The sequence below is a fragment of the Plecotus auritus genome (genome assembly GCF_963455305.1).
Source record: "Plecotus auritus genome assembly, chromosome: 6".
NCBI lineage: Eukaryota > Metazoa > Chordata > Mammalia > Chiroptera > Vespertilionidae > Plecotus > Plecotus auritus.
Genome location: NC_137773.1, coordinates 80,485,198 through 80,506,462, shown reverse-complemented (window position 1 = coordinate 80,506,462; position 21,265 = coordinate 80,485,198). Strand labels below are relative to the sequence as shown.

Genomic DNA, 21,265 nt, shown 5'->3' with positions numbered 1-21,265 from the left:
AGTCGTTTGCTTTCCTCCATTTCTTTCATTTGTGATCTGTTTCTTTGTCTCCGCATTTTCGTTGTTTCCCTGAGTTGATAGAGTAGCTTTGTGTGGTAGGTGTCCTCTAGGGCACAGTGGCTCAGCCTTCCCAGTTACCTGAGGTGGACACTCTTGGTGCACCCCTTTGTGGGCTCTGTGCTCAGCCTTCTGGTTCAGTCTTGATTGTTGTTGGTATCACTGGGAGGAATTGACCTCCAGGCCAATTGGCTGTGAGGATCAGCTGTGTCTATGCTGGGAACACTTCTGTGCTGGAGACACTCTTATGAGACAAGACTTGCAAAATTGCAAAAGCCTCTGTGCTCAGCTTGGATGGGGTGGAGTTTCAGGGCAGAGCAGACAACCTTGGTTTCCCATCAGCCCTGCCCTAAGCGGCCCCTGGGTCTTAGTGTCCCTCAGTAATCGCTATAAGCACCTCTGAGAGAAAGCTGCCCTCGAGTTTCGCCCACTGCCAGACAGTCCAGTTTCTCCCCGAATGCGTCGGGGTTCCCAGAAACTCGCTCAGAACTGGAGTTCAGCACGGTCGGGAGCTTCCGTTTCCCTCTCGCTTTAGAAGTCCAGCCGCGCACTCAGCTGCCCGTGCATTCAGCAGTCAGTCCTCTCTGCGCACGCACGCCTCCGGACCTCTGCCTTCCGCAGCTCCCAAGTCTAGTGTGCTTTCTCTTTTCCTGACAGTCCAAATTCCCCCCGAATGATTCTGGTTTCCCAGCATCTCGCCCGGGACTGGAGTTCAGTGCAGTCGGGAGCTTCTGTCTGCCTCCCACTTTAGAAAGCCAGCCACGCACTTAGCCGCCCATGCACACAGCCACCCATCCTCTCCGCGTGCAAGTCTCCGTACCTCAGCCTTTTGCAGCTCCTCTGAGTCTCAATGTGCTTTCCTCTTCTAGTTGTAGAATTTCCACTCAGCCAGCTTTCCTGTGGTTCTGGATGGTGTCCGTTTTGTCTTTTAGTTGTAGTTTTGATATTGTTGTGCGAGGCAGCAGTTTAGGTGTTTACCTATGCTGCCATCTTGGTTACTCCAATAAAATATATTTTAAAAAATTATATACAAGGTGCTTTAGGATCCCAGAGAAGAAAACCATCAAATTATCATGGGAAGTCAGAGGAAACTTTACAAACAACATTGCACTGCTACTTTGAATATGATTCAGGGGAAGCAATTGGAAATTAAAGACAGGGAAAGAATATATATGCAGAGGTAAGGAGAACAAAAGGAGTTAGGTACTGGAGTATGGTTACTGCATAGTATGTATGTGTGGGCTACTGTGGTGATAAAATCAGCTTTGTAATTTGAGAATGATCACTTTGGCAGCACCTAGGCAAGAAGATTTTAAGTAATCTCAGTTGGGAAGTTTCTACAGTAATTTAAGGTCCTATTTTATGACACTCATAAGGAGGGAGGGAATTAGAATACATTAGAATACAATTTTATAAATGGTTCATATTGAGTCACGAAATTTGTTATAATTATGAAGGAATGATAAATGAATGCTTTGACACCCAATAGGTCTTCAACTGCATATGATTATTTTGATAACTATTTAAAAAAGAAATGGCCTGCTATATTTTTTTATTTTTAGAAACATTACTTAAAATTTAATATGTTAAAGTTATAAATTATATTCAGTTAAGTTTTCTTTGAGATTTGTTATCCTAAATTAAATACATTTTACAAAAAGGTGTATCTGAGTGTGAGTATTCTTATGTCTGATGGGGTGGGGGTTCATTGAGTCAGGATTGGAACAAAAGAAAATTTAACAGCTCCCCATTGCTGCTTTCAAGATAAGTACAATGATGGAGGAGAAGACTGTCCACAATAAGCAGTGTATCCCAGTTGGCATATTCAAAAGCTGCATCTTTGTTCAGGGTACTGAGAGAATTTGCTTTAGCAGGAATATAAGTCATAGTGTATTAGGATGTTGTTATGTATATTTAAGTAGATGTACCTTCTATGAAATAGCATAGTATCCTCACAGCTCTGAGGAAAAATAATTAACACCATTTACAGTAGTTAATTTAATTGTTAGCTGGGCTATCTGGAAAGACGCTGTCACATACTGTCATTGTTGCTTGCCAGTTCATTCATCTTTTTTTCTTTTCCTTTTTGGTTACACTAATTTCTCCTCTAATTTCATATGCTCCCTCTTCCTAATCTTTTAGTAAATTTGAGTTGCTGTACTTCTGATTATAGCCAATTTTCTACACTCCCAAGGTCAGTGCCATCTTTCCTCCATTGTTTTTCCTCCTCTTCTGAACTCACCCCATAACCCATAACTTATTTGAATGGGAAAAATTAACCTTAACTTCTGTCCTTTTGCAAAGAATAGGACCTTAATTCTGAATCTAATGAGTATGTTTTCTCCCTTTTTTTTTTGGTTAGCCTTATGAATAATTCTAGTGTTAATGAAATTGCTGTAAATCATCAAAGGTGGTTGTTACTTTTTCACTTGTTGGTTTCTTAATTATTTCATTTAGTGTAGCATTTTCATGCAAAATTTAGTGTTATTTTTCTAGTGTGTTCTATTACTTGCTTCAAAATAAACTCTCCTGTACTAGGTATACTCCCTGCAGTTACAGAGGAATGGAAGAGAGACTACCTCATGGCAGCATGTCACGACTAACGGATCACTCCAGGCACAGTAGTTCTCATCGTCTCAATGAACAGTCACGACATAGCAGCATCCGGGATCTCAGTAATAATCCTATGACTCACATCACACATGGCACCAGCATGAACCGAGTGATTGAAGAAGATGGAACCAGTGCTTAATTTATCCTGTCTAAGGTGGAAATTTTGTGCCGTTTATAAAGCAGATTTTATTCTTTGCCTTTAGCATGACTGACTGCTGTAACTCACTGTTATCATGCGTTCAGTCAGGTGCAGATTGTGTCCATTGGAAAAGTAAATTTTTGCTTTTTATATTGCATCAAACTTGGAATATCAAGGCGTCTTAAAATTATATTGTCACATAAATAATTCTTATTTCTAGGTAATGAAGAGAGAATTATTTGTCTGGTAAGCATTTTTATAAACCCACTATTTTATATTTAGAAAAAGTCCTAAGTGTGTGGTGACTGCTTTGTAGTGAACTTTCATATATAATATCAACTAGTTGTGAGATAACATTCTGGTCATTCTGTTAATAAAACAAAATTTCAGAATTAAAGAATTTTCTATGCAAGGTTTATTTCTCCGATGAATGGTAGGATTTTGTAGTTTTATTTCCATAAGTGAAAAAGAACTGTGGTTTTAAACTGTAAGAGAATTTGATAAATCAGCAAGGGTATTTTAACTAATAGAACATAAGATCAACAGAAGAATCTGATTAGAGTATTGAAGGCTCTTTCAAAATTCTATCAAAATAAATTTCATCCAGAGAGATACAGGATTAGGAGTCTCACTGGCCGTTTTTTTCCCTATAAGTGAATTGTTTTTATTACTTTTGTAAATATTCCTTTTACTTGCAGTGTTTTTATAACTTATCCATATGCATGATGGAAAAAATAATTTGTAGCCATCTTTTCCCATGTAGTAATATTAATTCGTAGAGAACTTTATGTTCAGATCTGTTCCATGGAGGCATGTAATAAGATAAGCATCACACATTATAAGGTTTTTTTTGTGGTAACCACAATTACAAAATGGCAAAATGTTTTCTCTGTATTCATTGTTGTATTTTTCTGCAATGAGATGTGATCTTGCCAAAGCCACCAGATCTTGGCATCCAGCCCCTCCTATCAATGAGTTGATTGTCTGTACTTGCATTGCCCAGTAGCAAATAGGCTACAGCTTTTGCCCCCTCAGTCTTGTTTACAGCTGAAATACATATAACCTAGGTCCAAAGTGGTGATTTATATGGGGTATCTGAAAAACCACTGTAACTAAATGAAGCATGATTAGTCTTGCTGTGAAGTACCTTGTAATCTTAAAAATATCAACTCAAAATTTTTTGACATTTTGTCTTGTAACGTTTAAATAATTTACAATAAAAACTGGTAACTGTATTAGGCATGAAATTGATCAGAGGGAAAGAAAATTTTTGGAAAATGCTAGGTGTATTGTATAGAAAAACATTTTAAACAAGCATGTCCTCAACCCGGACTAGAGGTAAGAATCATTTGGGGAACCTCTGATGCCCAAGCCTTCCTCTCATTCAGATGAGAATTGATAGGTTTTTAAATAAGTTTTCCAGGTGATTCTAATCTGTAGCCAGGCTGCAGGCTGTTTTAAACTGATTTGCCCCTGATGATGATCTGATGGCGTCTCATTATATCATGTGAAAATCTAGGTGGACTCAACATTTTACATCATTACCTGATACAAAATTGTTTTCCACTTTATTGGTCCATTATAAAATGTGGAATGCTGACCCCACTCCCAAAAATTCTCATTCTGTAACTCAAAGATGGTAAGAATTGAAAATCTGTAGTTATAAAAATACCATTGGTGATTCTTATGCAGGTAATCCAAGAATGACACCTTAGAAAATATTCTAAACTCCAGAGAGGCCTGGCTTTGTCATTTGCTGGCTTTTGACCTTTAAAAAGTCAACTTCTCTGAGCTTTAGTTCCCTTGTTTGTAAAAGATAAAAGATAAATACCTACCTCACAAAGTTGTCAAATAGGGGATCAAATGAAAAATCATTTGAAAACGAAAATATAAGGGTTAAGATTATTGAGGATTTAAGAGATTTATTTGAGGGCTACTATCATACATTGCTTGACATGTGTTTGGTTCATGTGTACTTTTACTCTTTTTTTAAAAAAACAAAAAGTAACAAAGAATTAGGTGTTGAAAAAGTAGCTTTTATCAGACACAAAAGTCAGTTTTCTGGTAATAATCTGTATATCATGTTTTTTTCAAAGTACATGTTAATATTTTTATTAGTAATTCTTCACAAGATATATTTGAACATTTGGCCCAAAATGTAATTTTTTCCCCTCTGTCTTCATTGTCTTTCTCCTTGGAATTGGAGTAAGAGCTCAAGACAGTGTAAATTCCCTCATAACTGACATTTAGTAAACATTTTCTCTGAAGGCCAAATTTACAACTTATTTATAATTAAATGAACAATTCATGAGGCTTTTGTCTGAGAATCTCTCCTGAGAACAGCATGAGAGGACCAACACAAGCATTCAGAAACAAAAATAAGAAGTTAAAATAGAAGGTACCAGTTTGAGCTCAAAGATGTTGTCAGTCATCACCATCTGCATTATATTATCAATTGCCAAAATGTTAATTGGTTTTCTTGTACAAATGGCCAAGTATAGACAGTTAAATGAACATTATGAAAATATTAATTTTTGCTTCTTGATTTTATGTATTCATTTATATCTTCTCTATTAAACTGTTGATATATATGTAAATGCTATATTGACATTTCAGTTCAGAAAAATATTCTAAACTCCAAAGAGGCCTGGCTTCTATTGACATTAAGATACTTCCAGTATCTTAATTTTGCACCACAAAATTTATTTAATATTGTTAACTCATTGTTTGGATAACAGTGTTTAGTTTGGGCCATGTTATTTATCAAACTAGTGCTCCAAATTAATTTGTTTTTCAAAAACAGTTGAAGAACTATATGTAGCAAACAGCATTTCAAGTTTCAACTAGTTTAAACCAATTTGAGCAAGTCTGGACAGCTTTCTTACCATATGTTTAATTTGTGTTGTGATTGGCACATGATAATGTTTAGTGTTTTGTTCATTCAGTTGACAGCTGAGAAAATAATAGTGCTCTCTCAAATGTTAATATATAATCAAAAGGTTTTCAAAAAGTACTTAGATTTCACCAATATTGTGTTTAATTTATTCAATAATTAACAGATCCAAGACCATATTAAGCTCAAAATAATAGCTTCAAAGATTAATTGATAAATAATTCAATAACTAGCACAGGGCTTAGTACATAGTAAATTTTTTAATAAATAAATGAATAACATATCATACAACTCACTTTTACTCTAACAGTGAGTCTCACTTCAAAAAAATTTGAAGGATCTGAATTTAAAGTGAAATTAAGTCTACTTTACCAAAATAACATGTAGCAAGTATAAGAAACAAGTAAATTATACCAAATGAAGCATATTTCCCCTATAGTGACAGTCCATATTACTATTTAAAGAAATATATATATACACAAACTTGTACCAACTCTTTATATTCATTTTTAATGGTGAGAGCTATTCTTAGAAGTAGTTAGGCTCTTTGGTTTTATGTGAAATTAGATCTTTGTGTATTAGTTGGGTGATAAATACTTAAGCAAACCTTCATTAGTAATAATTTTCTCTTTCTGCTTCTCCTTAAAGCAGATTCAGAAATCTAAGAATCTTCAAATTAGAAATTTTTTTCAACATTTTAAAAATCTCTTCAAATTAGAAATTTTTTTCAACATTTTAACCTACCTCATTAGTTTCTTTGTGATAATAGCTGGAAATAACTGAAATTGTAACTATCTTGATTTAGGCTATAGCCCCATGAAATAAAATAAACGACTTAAATTTTTTTTATAAAATAGAGTGTCATTGGCTAAAACTTAGAAAACATTATTATACCAAAATTTCACTCTGGTGATATTTATACCGCTTTTGACATGCCAAAGGTACATTTATATATATTATCATACTTGGATGACTTACATAGTCTAGTGTAATGAAAATTCCACTGACCTTGGAATTCAAAGACCCATAATTATGGTGTGAAGTGCACAGGTCATTTAACTTCTCTTTGTCTCAATGTCTTCAGTGTAAAATGAGGATAAGGCAATTTTTGGCCCCAAATTACCTCACTGAATGTGTGAGGATCAAATGAGATAACATGTATTATAATGCTGTGTAATCTATAAATCTACTTATATGTTTCTGTTAGAATTTGGGGGTTGTAGAAAACAAGGATATGGTTTTCAGTGGTATATAGCTGTAACAACAAAGTAGGCAATTAGACCAGTATTCATTCGGTACAATGTTTAAATCAGCAATCCAATTATCCTTTTAAAAATGAGATTCTTTTTCAAGAGTAGCTCTGTCCTTAAATTGTGTTGGCTCTCTAAAATACCACAGTATGCTCTCAAATTTTATATGATGAATTTGTAGGTCCCTTCCAACAGAAATTAGGGAATCTCCAGTATATGTTACCTTTGATATGGAATTATATAAAATCACTTGGCTTCACTGAAATTGTAAGAAAGATATAAGAAGTGCAAGCCTTATAACTTGTTTTCTTTGAGGACTTTCATGTGCCTAATTCTTTCTGATTAAGAACAAGTTTTTAAAAGGTGATTAAGTTACTGGTTTTCATCACTGCAAAACTTTAAATTGTAAGGTATTGTCTTAATTGTTTCTATGTTTGTATATATAATTTTTTAAACCTGCATGAAATGTAAGAATTTCTCCATTTTTTTCCTCATATAAGCAGACAAAAGATAACTTTATAAAACCAAGATTTACAAAGGAACTCATGATTCTTTTACATTTCTTTTATCCCTTTTTACAACTGATTAAAATGAGATAGTGTTTACATTTAATTCATCTATGTTTCTTAGTAGCTGTATAATTTTATACATTATTCTTATTTCTATTTTATATGAAAAAATAATGTTGACAGCTCCTCATAATTTAATTCTCTACCCTTTTGTTCCAGTTATATGAGTTTTGGGAAAGGAATAGGAAGAAAAGCATCCTTTACCTCTCATATAACTATAATCAGTTTCCTAGAGTTTTTTCCTAATTTAACTTTAATCCTTGATTTCTTTTATAGCCAAATTCATATAGGATTATAATTTTCTCTCAGAATCCAAAATCTAGGGGAAAATGTTAAGGTCTGCCTAGCCATCTTTGTAGACATTACTATTTTGGTTGATACATAAAGATTTAATATAATTAGTTAATAAGCCTATTTCTTATTCTCCGATTTCTCTCTAATTAGTAAAATTTTGTTGCTATAAAGATAAAAGAAAGTTTCACTTATGTTTTAGCCAGATACTATACCAATACAACATTACTTCCTTTAAGAGTAGTTCAATCTATTTAAATGCACTGAAGGATAAGTGTCTTCAGATTATTATTTTTAAAAATATATATTTTATTGATTTTTTACAGAGAGGAAGAGAGAGGGACAGAGAGTTAGAAACATCGATGAGAGAGAAACATCGATCAGCTGCCTCCTGCACACTCCTTACTGGGAATGTGCCCACAATGAAGGTACATGCCCTTGACCGGAATCGAACCTGGGACCCTTCAGTCCGCAGGCTGATGCTCTATCCACTGAGCTGAACTGGTTAGGGCAGATTATTGTTTTTTTATAGAATCACCTATCTTAGAAAATTTATTGTGTCCTTTCTTAGACATTTTTCAAGGTATGATAACATTGCTCATAATTTATTCCTATTCTATTGGCCACTGTCACCAGTTTAACTTAATATAAAAACAAGGTTTTTTTATATTGTAATTTAGATTTTGAGAACTCAGAGTTCCATAATTTGGTAATTACCTTTCACTAGTAACATCTATATATATAAAACCCTAATATGCAAATAGACCGAACGGTGGAACAACTGAACACAACCGGTCACTATGACATGCGCTGACCACCAGGGGGTGCGTGTGGAACATGGCGGGTGTTGGCAGCAGGCGGCAGAGTGTGGAACATGGCAGGCATCGGCTGCAGCAGGATGGTGGAGCAGATGAGCAGGGGCGCCAGACCAAGACGGGGCACTGGTCACTGTCATTGGGGCGAGCCTCTGGTGGTTACTGAAAATTCTTTGCTCCCGTGTGCCATGGTCCTGTCAGGCGCTTGCACCTGCTGCCAGCACTGGAGCCACTGCTTGTACCTGCTGCCGGTGCCCGTCGCCAGCCCAGATCGCTCGGCGCTGTCAGCAGGTGCAAGCAGTGGCTACTGGCCCCGATCACACCTGAGGGCTTCTCCACCTCCCCCTGCTCCTGAGGGGCGATCAGGGCAGCAGCTGCCGCTCGCACCCACTGATGGCGCAGAGCGACTGGGGCTGGCGCCGTCAGCGCATGGGAGCGGCAGCAGCAGGAGCAGGGCTGCCGGCAGATGGGACTAGGGGACTGTGGTGGGAGGGGCTGGATGAAGGCACAGAGGATGGGCCGAGATCTGCCCCTGTGCCCACTGCAGCCTCGCGGCTCACAGTTGCTTTCAAGGTGCACGAATTTGTGCACTGGGCCCCTAGTTAGTATTTATAAGACTGATATTTTTCAAGCGTTTTATTTTATCATATTTCCTGCAATAGGGTGAACTACATTATTATTTTTACTATTGATCTGGGGTTTTTGTTATATAAGTCAGCTTGTTTATATTACTAACTTGCAACTATTTTTTTGTGATGTACTTATTGGCTTAAAAGAATAAAACTGTATAGAGTTAAATAATTTCTGTTTTCTAAATTGGCAGTTTTTTAAATGCTTAGTAAAAAGGCATTATATTTTTGAGTACCACTGAATTTTGAGTCAGGCAACTTGATTTTTAGGTTTGTCTCTCTTCTAAATGAACTGTGTAACTGGAGTTTTACCTCTTGGAACCTTGGTTTTCTCATTTGTAAATGAAAGAAACAAGGCCATTAGATTAGGTAGTCTCAAATTCCACCCGTCTCTAATATGGTTGTTTCTTAACCTTTTTATAATCATTATCTGGGCTTGCTTTTTTTCTTTCCATGAACTATATTTACAGATTAACCTGTACTCCTGTACTGTTAATGCAATTTATTCTTTTTTTTTTTTTTTTTTTTTTTTTTAAATATATTTTATTGATTTTACACAGAGAGGAAGGGAGAGGGATAGAGAGTTAGAAACATCGATGAGAGAGAAACATCGATCAGCTGCCTCCTGCACACCCCCCACTGGGGACATGCCCGCAACCAAGGTACGTGCCCTTAACCGGAATCGAACCTGGGACCTTTCAGTCCGCAAGCCGACGCTCTATCCACTGAGCCAAACCGGTTTCGGCAATGCAATTTATTCTTAAATTGATAGTATTCAGATATGTTATTAACTTTGTTTCCCATTCATGATTTTAAGTAATTTTAAAGGAGGAAAATTGTATTACAGATAATAAAAGTGAAAGAAAGCTTACATGTAAGCTTTATGTAAAAATTCTCCTAAAGCACCAATATAAGCACCTCAAACTTATATACAGAAAAAAATGACATATAATGTTGTGGTTTTTGTTCTCTTAAATATAAATATAGCTAGTTAGCCTAAACTTTGAATAAACCACACAGTGATAATACTGGCCCATATAGCCAATTAAAAAGCTATCAGGGCCCTTGCCAGTTTGGATTAGTGGTTAAGCGTCAATCTATGAACCAGGAGGTCACAGTTCAGGCTTGATCCCTAGTGTAGGATGTGAAGGAGGCAGCCAATCAATGATTTTCTCTCATATCTCTCCCTCTCCTTTCTTCTCTGAAATCACTAAAAGTATTTTTTTTAATTAATGGAAAAAATATCCTTAGGTGAGGATTAACAAAAGAAAAAAGCTATCGGGTTTACCAACATTAAAATAATTATAAAATGTAAAAGGAATTTCAGAGTAGATTGAAACTTTTCTGTTCAATAATTATTCTTAAGCTGTATTCTTAGATTGAGTGAATACAGTTGCTAAATTGCCATGAACATGTATGTATCCTGCTTTAAAATATTAGAGATAAATGTGATTTGTTATTTTTAATTTTTTTCTGGCTGTGCAGATGTTTCCATAAAGCCTCTTTAGCTCTCTGCAGAATTCTCCTTTATAGATTTGTGTTTTCTGAGAACCAGGCCAAGGAGGTTTCTGTTACTTTTAAAGATCATTGTCTTTGCTCTAATTGTCTGCATTAGCTCATCTCAATCTCTTGAACACTTTGGTCTAGATATTTGCTAATTATTGGGTCTGATTATTGGGTTTGTGGTCTGATGGGTAGAAAAGAATAATGGAAAGTTGATATAGGAAGGTAAACTGTTTTCTGGTGTGATTTCTTTGGTTATATAATTCTGTGCCTTGGTCAGATCACTGAATCAGGCAGCTCTCCTGGCTTCCAGAAATTAAATCAGATTTCCCAGGTGCTCTCATGCCTATGTTACATGCCTATATTACAATGTTATTTTGATTGCCTGTTTAAAATTAATCTTTATTTTCAGTTGTCTGGCTCTGCATGTTGTATTACATTTGTTAAATTTGAACCTGATGTCCAGACATTTCTTTGAATATTTTCTGGGTTTTGATAATGGGATATTCTATAAGATAAAGCAGATAATCCCATAATGTTTTAATTTATATTGGCCATCCACAATTTTTCTATTTCTGTACTTTTCCCCTCCCCAGTTTTGAAAAGAAAATTTATAAATGTCTTCCTTCACTCCCTTATTCCTGCCTCAGATAATTTCCCCCCAAACTACTCCGGTGAGCAGAAACATTTAATAGAAAAAAAAGAACAACACAGTAGTTCTTTACATTGAGTTGAGGTGAAAATGATGTGCTTGAAAATAATGTATTTTATTTATATGTGAGCTTAAAATTATTTTTTTATCATAAAAAGGACTCTGATATGAAAATATTAGTCTGAAAGTTCTCTTGTTATCAGGTGCTATTTCTACCTTAGCTGTGAGTTATCAGAGTAAATTGAATTCTTTATCTTTTTTTTTTACTTCACTAGAATAATCCCATTTCACACATCTTTAATACCAACTTCAAACAGCTTCCATGCTTTTATTTTCAAACTAGAGGCCTGGTGCATGAAATTCATGCACCTCAGCCTGGCCGGCGCCCTCTCGCAGTCTGGGACCCCTTGCTCGTTACTGCCTGCCTGCTTGCTGTTTCTTACCACTTGGTTCGCTGCTCCTTCCTTAGCGCTGCTGTGGAGGTGGGAGAGGCTCCCGCCACCGCCACTGCACTTGTCAGCCGTGAGCCCGGCTTCTGGCTGAGCGGCGCTCCCCCAGCTCCTGTGTTGAGCATCTGCCCTCTGGTGGTCAGTGTGCATCACAGTGACTGGCCTTAACGGTCTCTTAGGCTTTTATTATATAGATGCCGAAATTTATTTTTGAGAGTTTCCTTTTTTTTATTGAAGTTTATTTTGGCATGATAAAGATAACACCACCCTCCCCCAGCCATAAAAAGAAAAGTTAATTTGACACTGAAAATCTATTAAATTGTCTTATTTTTTGTTAATTGAAAAAGCTATAGAAGCTGTTTCTTCTCATTTAAACATTTTTAATTAAAAAAATACTAATTTTGCTGTACTTTGATAGTGAAATTGGGAGATTATATAAATTTATGTCTCTACAGTTAATAGTTATCAGTTATTTCACTTTTTGTAATATGCAAGACCCAAAGCTCACATTTACATAATCTTTTTAAAGATATAAACATGGATATTTATTTAGAGAATATAACAAAATTTTAAAAGCTGATAAAATCACAAATGTCACAAAATCTAAAAAGCATTATGTGTGTATTAATTAAATGCCTGCCATACTTTTCTACTCTATTTTTTAAGCCTTTTTTGTTTTGCTTTGTCTTAATGTTTATACAGTGTTGTATATGTTAAGTTATCATGGTCATCTCAACAGAAAACTCCTGTACATAAACTGTTTCATTGTGTTTTCTGAGAATCAGGCCAAGTAGATTCTTACTGTGTGATCATAGTTGGATAATGTTATTCTGAACTATGTGAAATTGCCAGTTTTGTTGGTCAAAAGTGATCAAATGTTAGCATTTTATAATATACGAGAGGCCCGGTGCACGAAATTTGTGCACTGAAGGGGGCACCCTCAGCCTTGCCTGCAACCTCTTGCAGTCCGGGAGCCCTCAGGAGATGTCCGACTGCCGGCTTAGGCCCACTCCCTGTGGGCCTAAGCCGGCAGTCGGACATCCTTAGTGCTGCCGTGGAGGCAGGAGAGGCCATCGCCACTGCACTCACCATCTGTGAGCCCAGCTTCTGGCTGAGCGGCGCTCCCCCTGTGGGAGTGCACTGACCACCGGGGGCAGCTCCTGCATTGTCTGCCCCCTGGTGGTCAGTGCGTGTCATAGTGACCGGTCATTCCACCATTCTGTCGATTTGCATATTAGCCTTTTGTTATATAGGACTAGAGGCCCAGTCCCTCAGCCCAGCCTGCGCCCTTTAGCAATCTGGGATCCCTCGTGTAGGGTCCTTAGGCCTGGCTGGCAATCAGGGCCTATCTGGGCTTTCCTTCCCCTGGCTGCCAGTAGCTGGCCCTGCCCCCACCGCTGCCACTGCTTGCCATCTGTGTGGCGCTGCTCCCCCTCCTCACCACCAGTTGCCTCCCTCTGCAGGCAACAGGCGTGGGGTGCGATCACTTGGCTGGCCTGGGCCTCCCTCTGTGGGGCAATCGATCGCAGGGCCCCCAGATCGATCGCCCTGCAGAGGGAGGACCTGCCATAGCCCTTCCAGCTGGGTAGCCTGGGCCTCCCTCTTTGGGGCTATCACGGGGCTCTGTGATTGATCACCCAGCAGAGGGAGGCCCTGCCCACCCGGCTGGGGCTCTGTGGTCAATCGCCACGCAGAGGGTGGCCTGGACCTCCCTCTTTGGGGCAATTGCAGAGGCCCCCCCTCCCTGATCGATCCCCCACCGGCCAGTGGCCTGGGACTCCCTCTGCGAGACAATCATGAGGCGATGGCGGGGCCCCCCAACCAATCACATCGCACCCGCCTTGGCTGGCCTGGCGCCAGTGCGTGTCATAGCATGGTCATCTGGACGGTCATTCTGCTGTTCGGTCATTTGGTCAATTTGCATATTATGCTTTTATTATTATAGATATTTAAAGAAGAACCAAACAAAAGATCTTTTAGAACAGATATATTGACTTCCCATCCCAACTCTTCTTATCAGCCTATCAGAGGCTTTATGAAGGAGACTCTCAAACTACAGATAACCACAGGGCTACCAAGAAAAGCTTTGTTTTGTTGTTAAATTGTCCAGTTTTCAAAGATATTTTACTAAAAAGACTTCAGTAATTGAAGTAAATATCTTTTGGGAATACTTAAATTACATAAGCTTTCATTAAGTCAATGTGTAGTTCTTTCATAACCTTAGATATTGTCATATGTAAAGGATTAGTCTGTAAATATCATTTAAAGGCAAAAAGACTCCCCCACCTCTTATCTAATATGGACTCAAATTTTGATAATTATAGAATTTTATCTTCTTGGTAGGCATTTGAAGATAAAACTACTATGTTATATAGCCAACAAGTTTCCCTCAAAATGCCATTTAAAGATTTTTATACCTATACTAGAGGCCCAGTGCACCAGTGGGATCCTTTGGCCTGGCCTGGGGGGATCAGGCTGAAACTGGCTCTCCGACATCCCCCAAGGGGTCCCAGATTGCGAGAGGGCACAGGCCAGGCCGAGGGACCCCACCCGTGCATGATCGGGGCCGTAGAGGGACAGTGGGAGGGCTCCAGGGTGTGTCCGGCTCGTCTTGCCCAGTCCCGATCAACTGGACCCCAGCAGCAAGCTAACCTGCCGGTTGGAGCATCTGCCCCCTGGTGGTCAGTGCAAATCTAGCTACCAGTCAAACAGTTGCTTAGGCTTTTATATAGAGAGAGTTCAGTGATAAGAATAAAAGTGAGTATAAAAACGTATAAAAATATGAAGCTTCTTCTACACATGAAATCTCCAATTTTAGTTACAGCTATGATCTAAAAGGTTGTAAATTGAGTTTTTCCAAATTCAGATGTTGTTACAGCTCCTCATATAAATAATATTATGAATAATAAGGGTAACAGGTTGGCTAACAAGAGTTGATCTAGTACATTCCAGTATTAATCCGGTGTCTTAGTTTTGGATAAACTTTTATAGTGGAGAAAGCTTATTTTGATCTCTCAATAACTGCTTGGTACACTTCTTAGTTGATACCATGAGTCCTGCCCAGGTACATACCCGCTCCTTTACAGTCCCCAAGATATTACTATCTGCCTTTTTAAAAAAATGTTTTTATTTTTTTTTTTATTTTATTTTTTTTTTTAATATATTTTATTGATATTTTACAGAGAGGAAGGGAGAGGGACAGAGAGCTAGAAACATCGATGAGAGAGAAACATCGATCAGCCGCCTCCTGCACACCTCCCACTGGGGATGTGCCCACAACCAAGGTACATGCCCTTGACCGGAATCGAACCCGGGACCCTTCAGTCCGCAGGCCGACGCTCTATCCACTGAGCCAAACCGGTTTCGGCAAAAAATGTTTTTATTGATTTCAGAGATAGGAAGGGAGATGGAGAGAGGGATAAAAATATCAATGATGTGAAATAATCGATTGGCTGCCTCTTGCACGGCCCCTATTGGGGATCGAGCCCACAACCCAGACATGTGCCCTGACCGGGAGTCGAACCGTGACCTCCTGGTTAATGCTCAACCACTGAGCCACACGGACAGGGCTGCCTTTTATCTCCAGTCTTCCTTATCAATACTTCCAAAGTATAACTTGTCTCAAAGTGTTAGGAAGAAGGAAATTTGCTATAACTTATTAATATTAAAGTGTTGGTGACTATAGCCCTTTTACCTCTGTCTTAAAGAAAAATCTGCATTTAAGAACAAATACATTATTCAACAATAAAGATTTAAAATAAATAAATAGAACAAATACATTAGTGCCAGTGCAAATTACTATCAGTTAATAGAATATTAAGCTTTAAGACAAAAGTGGAAATAATCTCACTAGTGTTGATGGGACTATTGTGAGGCAAGAGATATTAAATGACCTAACTTAGGAATCTGCCCCTCTTTCACCAAACCCATGAAATGTCTGAAAGTGATGTATATTTTCAGTGATCTTGAGGAAGGGAGCTAGTCACTTGTAATTATGGGTTCTATGAAGTCAGTGCCATGCTGATCCTTTATTTTTTTTCAGTTTAAGGTTGTGTCCAGAGCATCCTAGGTGTCCATCATCTACACTATTCTCCTGAGATGGCCTGTGTTTCAGTCTTAGCCAACCTTCCAGCTTGGCCTGTCTTCCAGCTCTACTCATTGATATTAAATTTACAGGTGAACACTGTCCATTCTTGTAAAAAAAAAAAAAAGTCTTCATTTTACTGTTATCAAGAATGACTACCACCTTCTCTTTTTTCAAGAGATATAAAGGTAGAAAAGTTATTCCTTTTTTCATTATTTTCCTTTAAAAACTATTATTTTTAAATAGCTGGCAGTTAGCAATTTAGTTCCCAAACCTGTTTTGAATTAAATTGACAAGGCAATTCTAAAATTGATTCTAAAATTTTAATCTTGCTTTATCATATAAACATCTAGTTAGAAAGTGTTTATGCTAAAGACTTGTATTTTGTGGCATTAGTTCTTCATGTTTCTCTTTTGTGTATTGAAAATTGTTCATTCATTTCCAAGTGAGTGGGAAAGTTACTATTGTTGAGATGTGTATAGGGCAAGTGCACTTGATTAGAGCATGAACTGTATTTTTACATTAGCTGGATGTGCTTTGCACTCTGCTCTTGTAGATTTATTTTGTTTACAGTAGACTACTGTCAGTTTTTGTAAATGTTTTTACTTAGCACTTTAACTGTGAGTGTACAAACTGATTTTAAATGTAGTTGTTGTATATTTTGGTTATAAACTGGAAATTTTTAATAAAATAAAATAATTTGTTCTCTGTTTTGTCATTAGTACCTGATTGAATATAATTTTTTAAATCATCTTCTAGCTGGACCAGCATGGCTCAGTGGTTGAGCCTTGACCTATGAACCAGGAGGTCATGGTTGGATTCAGGTTGGGGCACATGCCCATGTTGCAGTCTCCATCCCCAGTAGGGGTGTGCAGGAGGCAGCCAATCAATTATTCTCTCTCATCCTTGATGTTTCTATCTCTCTCTCCTCCCTTCCTCTCTGAAATCAATAAAAAAATTTTTTTAAAAATCACCTTCTAGACTCTTTAATATATTAGACTGCTACTTTTAAATTAGGATATTCTTGTAATAATCACTTTTCATTCATTACATAGGATTCACATTAATCTGGAACATAGTATACAAACACACACCATCTTGTATTATGGTTCTTTCACACTTACTTTGTCAATATAGTTAAGATCCTTCTCTGTACGTTGTCACATCCTCTGTACATAACACGTATCCTCAGTACTAGGCACATAATAGGGGCTCAGCGAATATCTGCTGCAAAATATGAATCCATTGGATACAGCCCCGGAAGCCTTGTGACGCAGTTGCACGCATGGGTAGGGGCGGGGGGGAAGTGGCTGCCACCAGCGCAGTCCGCCCTCTTCCGCTGCGGCCGTGGGAATGGAAACATCTGACCCGCAGGCCAGCGCACAGCCTTCGCGGGTGTCATCGCGAGACCAGCTTGCTGAAATTTCCGCGTCCAGTCAGGGACATTTTGACTCACTGGACCTTGCAGAACTGGCTAAAAAGCAGCGATGGTGGCACAAGCTTTTCGGGCAGGAATCTGGGCCCTCGGCTGAAAAGTATAGCATGGCAACCCAGCTGTTAATTGGAGGTGTCACTGGATGGTGCACCGGCTTCATATTCCAGAAAGTTGGGAAGTTGGCTGCAACAGCTGTGGGAGGAGGATTTTTTCTCCTTCAGCTTGCAAACCATGCTGAGTACATCAAAATTGACTGGCAACAAGTAGAGAAGGACATGAAGAAAGCCAAGGAACAGCTGAAGGCCCAAAGGAGCACCCACATACCTATGGAGGTGAAAAGCAAAGCTGAGGAGATCGCGTTGTTTGTGAAGACGAACATTCTGTTGGCTGGTGGATTTCTCGGAGGCTTTCTGCTTGGCATGTCATCCTAAGGAGGACAACTTCGTTTCCATTATTCCTGGGCTTTCCACCTACTAGCCTCTTCATCTTAGGACATCAAGTCTCCTCCTCCTCCTCTTCTGTGCCTTCCTCCCTGCTGTGGCGTATCTGAATGGCTTCTATAAGGCATTTGTTGGTACAAACTGATACAGCCCTACCTTGAGCCTCCAACAACACCGGAAGAGATAGTAGACATTAGGTCTCCTCCCAGAACACTCCCCACCTGACTAATCTGTAGGTCAGCAAGAATGTTCCTTTCCCCTATGTAAGATATTTCCTAAAACATAGTGCAAGATGGCTCACCTTGGAGGATGGGTGGATCCTCAAAGGTTGTCCCAAACTTGATTGGAAAAGGAATAACAAGCACGTAGATACTTGACTATGTGCTGCATGAAAAGGAACTGAATACATTCGCCTTTAAGCATGAAAGGGAAAAAAAAGAATACATTAAAGTATATCAATTTCCCAAAAGGAAAGCCTACTCACATAAGCAAATCAATTTTGGGTGTTTTTGTTTTTGTTTTGTTTGCATAAGAAGGCAGACCAGGATTTAAACTACTATTAGAGTTTCTTGCCTGGATCATGCAGTTTTTAGTTGGAAGACACCTTAGAAATCATATGGTTCAATCTTTAACCCAGTATAAAAATTCTTCGGAACCATCTTTTATAAGCCTCTGCTTGAATGATTTCAGTAATAGGAAGCTCACTACTCTGTAAGGCCTTCCATTCCATTTTGAGGCAGCTTATATAAACGCTTTCCATATATTGAGTGGCAAATGTATTTCTTTGTTACCTTCACACATTGGTATTGCCCCAAAGATATACAGTAATTCCTTCACAGTATTATTTTCTAAACATTTGAGAAAAACTATGCTATTTCAACCAAATTTTTTCTATGGGCAAAATATGTCCCATTCTCCAATTCCTATCTTATTTTTCTATTCTCTCATGACTTCCTTTTAGACCCAGTAGTTCCCTTCCAAAGACTCCAGTTGCGAATATTCCTATTAAAATTTTCCACAGAACTGAATACGTTTCTCCAGATGCTATAAAACCAGTGAAGAATTCAGTGTACACTATATTCTGTACATTACACTTCTGTTACATTTATCGTAGAAGAATGGGACACTTTTTTTTACAACGATCTCTTTAATCATTAAAAGGAAATGAAGAGATGTATATATACATTTTCATCAATTATTCAAACTCTGTTTGCCAATGAAAGTCCAATATTTCCTGGAGGCACTGATTGATGACTATGTGCCAGGCAATGAACCTCAAAGTATCTCCTGACAATTAAGGTGGGAAAAGGTCCTAACTTATTGTTATATGTTGCTAAATTTAATGAGTTAACATTTGAAGGGAAGGGGGGAATTTCTGAATGGTTTATGTTATGTTGATCATTAGCTAACTTTGTAGATCAATGTTGATCATTAGCAGATTGAGTAATAAATCAGTGTATGTGCTGGAGCACATAGATACACGTGCATACAGTTTCTTCATCTATAAATGAAAATATTGGACTAAACCAAAGGCTTTTAGCTATGGGATTCTTTCATCAGTATAGTAAGTCTCAGTATATAAACAGATAAAGACAGACTGTTCTACGAGAAAGTGCCTAAAATCCCACTTAATTGGCCTAACCCTTCTCCTCTCTTCACTACAGCATCCCTTGAAGCACCTAGGTTGAACTCCCCTTTTAAAAATTACTAAAGCAGCCCTGGCTGGTGTTGCGCGCAGTGGATAGAGCATCCGCCCATGCACGTAAGGGTCATAGGTTTGATTCCTGGTCAAGGGTACATACCTGGTTTTTGGGTTTCATCCCCAGGGGTGCAGGAGGCGACCAATGGACGTCTCTCTTCCCTCCCTCCCACTCTCTCTAAAAATCAATGGAAAATCAATGGATGAGAAAGAAAGAAAGAAAGAAAGAAAGAAAGAAAGAAAGAAAGAAAGAAAGAAAGAAAGAAAGAAAGAAGGAAGAAAAGTAAAGTAGAAATAAAAGATAAAAGAAAGGTAGAAAGGGAATTACTGAATCATTCTATATCTTAATTGTGATGATCACACAAATCTATGTGATAAAATTGCACAGAACTACACACACACAAATGAGGGAGTGTAAAACTGGTGAAATCTGAATAAAATAGATGGATTGTATCTATGCCAATTTCTTTCTTGGTTTTGATATTTTACTCCAGTTACAAAAAATGTTACCATTGTGGGAAACTGGGTATGGGTATTATTTCTTAAAACTGCATGTAAATCTATAATTATCTTAAAATATTTTGATGACTCCTGATCCAACCCAAGACATGATAAAAAGGAAGCTCACTAAGCTGAAAGGAAAGTTGGGACTAGGAAGCCACTTCCCCTGACTTTCAGAGAAGAGTGTGTTCCTCTAGAACAGAGATTCTTAAATTTTCTTTTGTATAAAAATCACCTGGGGGTGCAGAGGGAAGGATAGTATGGAAAAAACGATTCTCAGGCCCACTCCTCAGAGATTTAGATTCAGTAGGTCTGAGGTAGGACCCAGGAATCTGAATTTAAAAGCACACGTGATTCTCATGCCTGTAGTCCAAGGACCACACTTTGAAAAACATCTTACTGCCCTAGGGCCTAGGCAACAAGTAAATCCTCTGTATGACGGACAAATAAGCAGGGGATGATGAGTTATTTTGAATACTTTTCTGGTTGTTTTCCCTTCCCCTTTGCCCCAGAATGCCTTGCTCAGCAGCAGCTTGCCTTTGCCATGGGGTGAGCACATGGGAAGTATGCAGACACCTGCCAACTACCCTCGTGGGCGCAGTACAACTCTAGGGAGATGACAGGCCAGTTTTGAGTCAGCTTTACTAACGAGCATCACTTGTTGACTGACTCCAGGGCAGGAGCTCATTATTCACGTTTGGCCCAGAGCCTTCTCTTGTAGGGCTGCAAATGAATAGATGCCATACGGCATCTCTGTTCACCTCAGTGGAGAAAAGTGGAAAGATCATCAAAGCAACAATTTAGTTCATGCTTCTCATTGAAAAGGGTCAGATTAGCTGGAAGGAAGCTTGTGGAGGCTGTTTGGCACAGAATTTTCACACTTGATCTATTCCTTTCTTCCTCAATTGCATTACCCCTGCCCATCCCACCCTGATCCCTTGAATGGGGTCATTGTTTGCTCTAAGTCATCCAAATGAAAGCTTCTGTTCTTTTGAGCAATTCTTACCCCCAGCCCCCAGATGCTTAGGAAATATAACCCCTAAGAAAACAACACGAGGTTGAGAATATTATGTCAGGAGTCTCTATTCCAGTAAAGGGGCCGGCCTACTCCAGAAACTTCATTTCTTTTATCATTCCTGCTTCCAACCCCCTACTGTACAAGAGAAATCTTGTAGCTCTTCATCTCTTGGTAAGAACTCTAGAATGAAAACCCTAGAGTCAAGTGTATATACTTGGAGTTAAAATT

General features: G+C 38.4%; 2 protein-coding genes across 6 annotated transcripts in view; both read left to right on the top strand.

Annotated features, from left to right (window-relative positions):
• Positions 1 to 21,265, top strand: part of FZD3 (frizzled class receptor 3) — a 219,642-nt gene that overhangs the window by 93,486 nt on the left and 104,891 nt on the right. The window contains exons 7-8 of one of the 5 annotated variants that reach the window (XM_080676957.1): positions 2,596 to 2,824; positions 15,903 to 16,648. The exons of 2 other annotated variants lie outside the window; for them this stretch is intronic. In XM_080676957.1, coding sequence (XP_080533083.1) covers positions 2,596 to 2,809 — 214 coding nt within the window. In that variant the 3' untranslated portion in view covers positions 2,810 to 2,824; positions 15,903 to 16,648. Of the gene's footprint in view, positions 1 to 2,595; positions 5,274 to 15,902; positions 16,649 to 21,265 lie in introns of those variants that run through there. 2 more of the 5 variants (XM_080676959.1, XM_080676961.1) reach the window with 2 other exon arrangements.
• LOC308250586 (FUN14 domain-containing protein 2-like) lies at positions 17,298 to 17,810 on the top strand (the record flags this gene model as incomplete). Its single annotated transcript, XM_080673276.1, has 1 exon — positions 17,298 to 17,810. The coding sequence occupies one exon, from the start codon at positions 17,298 to 17,300 to the stop codon at positions 17,808 to 17,810; it is 513 nt and encodes a 170-aa protein (XP_080529402.1).